This window comes from Grammomys surdaster, unplaced genomic scaffold, assembly GCF_004785775.1.
Source record: "Grammomys surdaster isolate TR1022 unplaced genomic scaffold, NIH_TR_1.0 334, whole genome shotgun sequence".
NCBI lineage: Eukaryota > Metazoa > Chordata > Mammalia > Rodentia > Muridae > Grammomys > Grammomys surdaster.
Genome location: NW_021604753.1, coordinates 2,418,369 through 2,424,773, shown reverse-complemented (window position 1 = coordinate 2,424,773; position 6,405 = coordinate 2,418,369). Strand labels below are relative to the sequence as shown.

The window sequence follows — 6,405 nt, the reverse complement described above, 5'->3', positions numbered from 1 at the left end:
TTACATGACAATTTGGAGAGAATCAGGGTGAGCATCCCTCTTCTGGATATATGAAGTCCAAAATGTTCTAACACAGGAAAAGGCAACATTTGAAATTTTGGATTAGGAATGTGCAACCATGTGCACATGCAGGTATTAAAAAACAAACAAACAAAATAAAACTCAAGAGCTTGGTGTGGTGGCACATGCTTAGAACCCCAGCATTGGGAGTTCACAGTTATCTCTGGCTAGATAGCTGAGTCTCAGGCTAACCTGGTATATGTGAGGACCCCATCTCAACAAAAACAACAAATGAAACATAAAAGCTGAGATCTGGAGCTACTCCAGCTGCAGCACAGGGCTAAGGAAGAGGGCTCCTTCCTTATTTCCTCTTGGGCACCAAGGATTCATATTGGCTGCCTGTGATTGCTGTTGTATATAGCTTTGCTCTCTCACTTTATTCTGTGAAAGGAAGGCCAGGCCACACTCCATATTCTGGCACAGTGCTAGGCATTGCGAACAGATGGCAAGTGACAGGAATGATCCTGGTGGTCCTACGGCTTGCATCTTGGTGGAGGTGACTTTTAATGGTCTTTGGTTGTCATCTAAGCACATTTCTACATTTGCTAAATTTGCTAAAAAGCAAAACCAAATCAAATAAATAAGGAGACTTTGCTGTGTGGTGTGGGGCTGTGGCTCGTGCCTGGGTGTGAGTCCTGTTGGGCTGAGTTGTGGGTCCTGTGTGTCTGCTGCCCCAGGCGGCTAGAACTGCGGCTCAGGGGGCATAAGCGCAGGAATTCGACTGAGTTTACTCCACAAGGCTCCAAGTGGACTCTGGGCTAGAGTGGGAAGATCCCAGTCTGAGGTCCCACGTGGCTGGAACTCTTGGGTTGGGGACTGCTGGGCAAGAAGGCGGGTGGCGATTGGCTGGTTTCAGACCCTTGGGCTCCCAAGCACTGCTGAGAGGCTGCGGAAGAGTAGAGACGGGGGTGGGGGAGAGGGGGAGTGTATGGGCTAGAGTGACCCACAGGTGAAAAGGATGGAGGGGAAGATGAGCTCCGGGTGGCACCCTATGGGGAGATGAGACTCTTGGTCATGGCAACTTGCTTGGCTGGGCCTCAGCTGGCTCAAGTTGCTGTGTGGCTTCTGTGGCCGGAATGTAGAGAGGTCCTGCAGGAGGTTAGACAGGCTTGGTAGTTGAAGACCTTCTCCACAGTCCCCTACGGCAGGCCCCAAAGACTAGAGGAAGTCCATGGTTTTAAAAGGTTTATTGTCATGGCAGAAAATGGATGAAGCTGTACTCCATGTTCTCAGGGCAGGCCTGAGGTTAAATACCTTTTGCAAGGAGGAGGGTCTGGGAAGGAATGCTTAATTGGCTACACCCTCTGGCCTTTAGGTCTTTCATTAATATGGAGATCTCTGTGGCCTGTAGTCATGCCCTCTACCTGTGGAGGAGCTGGTAGGGGCATTGTCCTACGTGCCTGAAAGGCGCGGATTGATGGTGATCTTCTGCCTCATGTCAGGAGCCTGGAGTATGGTAGCGTGGTGAAATGCATGCTGTCCCTTGAAGGGAAACCTGTGAGGTCTCCAACCTGTTGGGTCTCTGGCCATCTCTAGCCAGTGCTCGACCAGAGACCATGCTGTCCTTTCACAGTCTACCACCCCACAGTGTGGTGCAGGAGAACCACTCTCAGGAGTGACTACTGAACTGAGAAAAATGATAACAAGATCCCAGTGCCTGTCACAGCAGAACAGCGTGAAGGGGTGGCTTGAGAGGCAGACACGGGATGCAGTGAGTGGGGCCTGATATCTCAATAAGGCTTTTTCCAAAGCACCATAAACGAGGGAGATTACTGTTAAAGATGTCAGATGGAATAATGAAAGGCAACATCATTATTTGATCAAATTTGCCTACACACCTATGAAAGCATAAAGGGAAGACTCGCTCAGTAAATACTGTGAAGTCACCAAGTTTTCAAGGAAACAGAAACTAACTGAAGGAGAGAGACTCCAGCTGGAAAAATGCTGTGATTATTAAAAAAAAATGCACATATATGCACACACATGCATGCGCTTATGTATATACTCAGCACTCTGTGATAAAAGACAGCACTTTATGGATATGTATACATATAATTGCCAGCCACATGCTGCTCTCTTTCACCTGTGTAGCCAAGTTGCTATGGTTATGAAAGAAGAGCATCCCCTCGGGATCTGTTACAGAAAGCATCAACGGAACTTCCCTGCTGCTAGCTCATGACAACGCCATGTGTGACTCCATATTTTGCTACCTCCACCGATCTGTATCCTCCAAACTTTAGGATCCATGATAAACTTATAAAAAATTCAGTAAGACAATCATCTCCCAGACCATTCTCCTTTGCAACCCCCTCCCCCAGCCCCAGACTTGAAAATCCCAGTTAAAACCACTTTAAGTAACTTTCCTCTGATTTTCCAGTTAAAATGACTAATGAGAAGGCGGGGGGGAACCAGTATTCTGAACTTGAGGGGTGGGAACTATAAGCAAAGAGTGCATTAGTCGGCCACTGTAAGGAGATACATGAGACTACTAGGTATTTCATAAAGCAAAAGGTTTGTTTCACTGTCTGGCCTTCAAGGGCAGGCGTGATGGCTCATGATGGCTCGTGATGGTAGATGACACTGCAGTGGCCAGAGATCACACTGTGAGACAGGAAGCTAGAGAGCAACTTGAGACCAAGAGTGACCTAAGGGCCTTCTGTAGGACTTCGTCTGTAGGACTTCGTCATGCATGGCTGCATGACGAGGACCAAACTTCCAAGTCTGGAATCATCTTTGATCAAGCCATATCCCAATGAAAACCACAGCAACAGCAAAGAATAGCACCTTACCTGACAGGCATGCACTGTCTGAGGACGCAGTTGCCTGCACCCCTGTCCTTCCACGTCCACTGATGGTCTGGTGCCCAGGCATCCAATCTGAGCCTTCCAGAGCGAAGACACTGGAGACACCTGAAGAGCATTCAGAAACAGCACAGGTGCCAGGCAGTAGGAGTGCACGCCTTTAATCCCAGAATTTGGGAGGCAGAGGCAGGCGGATTTCTGAGTTCGAGTCCAGCCTGGTTTACAGAGTGAGTTCCAGGACAGCCAGGGCTACACAGAGAAACCCTGTCTCGAAAAACAAAAACAAAACAAGGAAAGAAACAGCATGGACATGTGGGAAGTCTTTATTTCCTTTTAATGAAAAAAAAAAATTTTTTTTAAAGACAAGGCCTAGGAGAGAACAGAATAGTGACTTGCTATTTGAGTTACATAGATTACACAGTTTTTTCTCCCCATAGCAGCAAACCCCACTTGGATATCCCTGTTGCTCTGAAAAGTGGCAATGCTCAGGTTTCATGCATTTTGGGACCCAGGACCTCTCCTGACCTCTTACACTCTGCTGTAAAAAAACAAAAACAAACAGGAACACAGCCAACCACTGCAAGATCACTGTGGTTTGAAAAATTTAATTTTCTTGTGCTTCCTAACAATGAGCTCTAGTGTGTCACCAATCTGTAAAATAATTAACTTCTTGTATCTTTTGTTCCTCATGAATTTATATATCCAATTATCTTTTTATTTAATTTCTCATGGTTTTGCTACATTGACTAAAACTTTTTAACAAGAAAGTTTTCTAATTTAGTGGGCTTTGAGGTTCATTTATAACCAGTGAGTTTTTAAAGTTGGTTTTAGATTCTCCAGTGCTGCTTCAGGATGCTATAACACTTCCTTGGCAGGATGTAGTGGCCCTGGCTACTTGCACACCAGGACGGCTGGTACACAGAGGAACATTCACAAAGGTCAGAGCTCCCAGGGGAGGCAGCAGAGCGAATTCCATGGTGAAAAGGATTTTAAGTAACCCACTCTTTTCTGTCCAGGGATACTGTATGTAAGTGGCAATTAACATGGTACAATGTTAATTATACCCAATGATATAGTTCTGTGTTGTTCTTGGGAGAAGTCTGTGTCAAGTCCCGCTTTCCCACCAGGTCACAGCTCTCACAATGGGTGGGTTGCCTACAGGAGAATACACACAGGGAAACACGTGGGTTGTGTAGGGTCTTCACGCTGCAGTCTCTGTTCTGGTTTTCTGGAACACAGAGTCTGCATGTCTAAAGGTGATGTTTGTCATCAGAAAGGCAAACACACCCTGGCGTGGACCCCTGCACCATCTTCATAGCACAAGCAGAAATGAGAGTCCTGAGACTCACAGCCAATGATGGCTATGAAGCTACCTGTTATGATGACGAACCTATTTGGCTCTGGATGGGGGTATGGGGGGATACTATTTGGTCTGGCAGGAAGGAGGGGGAACCTTTGTTCCTAGCATTCTGGGAGTCATGACCACAATTTAACAAAAGCAGATGCAGTTTGTTTGAGGAATTATTAAAGATTGCTCTTGGGTACTGAGTTGGGTTTGAGGGCAGTAGGTGGTTATTGATTGTAAGTTGTCAGAAACAGTGAATTCAAGGGCAGAGTTAAAAGCTGCACAATGAGAAGAATTTACCCAAACATCATGTGGAAAGTCTCACCCCACAATTAGAAAACAGCCACAGCCGTCTTGTCTGGATTTTAAAGGAAAGACAGTCCTCTTATGAAAATAATTAAGGCTAGGACCCAGCATTTTGATTTATGTAAAAGCACATCCATTCACAAACCCGCCTTTCTGCTCAGACATTTCTATAAAGGGCTGAGACTATCGTGGTAGAATGGAAGGTGCTGGGTGTGAGATCTGGGTGGACTCTGGGCAACAATCACTCCTTCAGCAGCTCCCTCAGGTCGTCCTCGATCCCCCTGTTTAACTCATCTAAACTGTAGTAACGGTGAACAATTCTCTCTGCAGTGACGACCACCACACGGAGCCCATGGGTGTCTTTGCCTAGCTGACACCCGATGGCAGATGAAACCACCATGTCAAGATTCTGGTAGGTTCCCCCAGCATTCCTGTGGTAGTGTCCCGAGAACACAGCTCTGATACCTGTGGAGAAAGGGGAAAGACATTAAAGGGACCAAGGATTTTCATGGTCACCTGTGGGCTTCGAAGTTTGATTCCGTGGATGATGTTAACATTGGTCCTAACTGACAGAGAATTCATCAACTGAGCATTTCACAGCACCTCATCAACAACGGGTTCACAAAGTTCCTCCAAGTATAATAGATAGTCACAGGGCTAGGCGTGAGCTCAGTAGTGGAGGGTGTAAGTCACAGGCATGTGGGAGCCTAAGTATAATTCTTAGTGCATACATGCACATGAGCATGTGTCCCTAGGAGTTCTCGATCATACCTCTGAGCCTGAGTATTACAATCTGAGATTCTAGAAAGAACTGCAGATGAGGGCTCATATCCAGTTGTGCCCAGATTTTACACTGGATCTCTAAATGGATAGTAGGAACTCAGGTGTGTGTGTGTGTGTGTGTGTGTGTGTGTGTACCAGAACCAGCCAGACAGGGGGCATGAAGCAAGAACAAAAACAGAAAGTCCTGATGACTCACACTAAACCAGAAAAAAGAAACATCTTACAGCCCATGAAGGAATAATATGCTAAGTAAGGCAGCCCAGACTCCTCAGTCAGGGGTGTTCACTCCAGATGTGATTAATTAACAGAAAAGGGTCTGACAAGTATTTAAAGCCTTTTGTATATCACAGTCCTTAAGCAAAAATTGAATAGTGAGAAGCAACAAATGCTCAGAAATGGTTTTATTAAGATGCACACCAAAAGTCACACTAAAACCCCTCAATAAAGCAAAAGGGATAAACGGCAAGCTGAAGAGAAGAACTAAGGGGATGAATGCGAATTCACACTAGCTACAAAGGCGTGAGCCTACTCTCTACAGAGCCCCAAGAGTGGAGCGGAATCTGGGAGATAAGCACCAGAAACTGGAAAAGGAGGAAGGAGAAAACAATGCAGAAAAGAACGAGAACATCGCAGAAAGTTTTCTAGAAGGGTGAGGACACGGAGGAAAGAATGCGCTGTACAAAGCAGCAACAAAATGGGCACACTGATACACAGTGCAGAAGACCTGGGACTGGAGAGAGGCAGGGGATAAAGAGCCCTCAGAAAGCCACCGCAGTGGTTACACGAGATTGGCCTTACATAAAGGGACCAGCAGCTTCAAAATCCTGAGAGCCAGGAGCCAGGAACCTCAAATTCTATACCCAGCTCACCTGACACTGGAGGGTAAAATAAAAAGTATGTCTAGAAATGTGGGGGAAATAATCAGATTTTACCATTTCCAAAACCTTTACTTATGAATTATCAAGAGAAATAGTTCAATGGCTGAGATGAAAACTAACAAACAGAAACACTGATGACTGAGTCCTGGTAAATCCTTTGGTAATGATGACTGAGTCCTGATAAGTCACTTTGGTACTGATGGCTGAGTCCTGGTAAATCACTTTGGTACTG

At 45.9% G+C, this 6,405-nt stretch overlaps 1 protein-coding gene across 1 annotated transcript in view; it reads right to left on the bottom strand.

Annotated features, from left to right (window-relative positions):
* Positions 1-3,166: 3,166 nt before the first annotated feature.
* Positions 3,167-6,405, bottom strand: part of Cpped1 (calcineurin like phosphoesterase domain containing 1) — a 107,881-nt gene continuing 104,642 nt past the window's right edge. Inside the window, exon 4 of the mRNA XM_028778385.1 lies at positions 3,167-4,977. Within this exon, the coding sequence (XP_028634218.1) occupies positions 4,754-4,977 (224 nt within the window). The 3' untranslated portion in view covers positions 3,167-4,753. The remainder of the gene's footprint in view (positions 4,978-6,405) is intronic.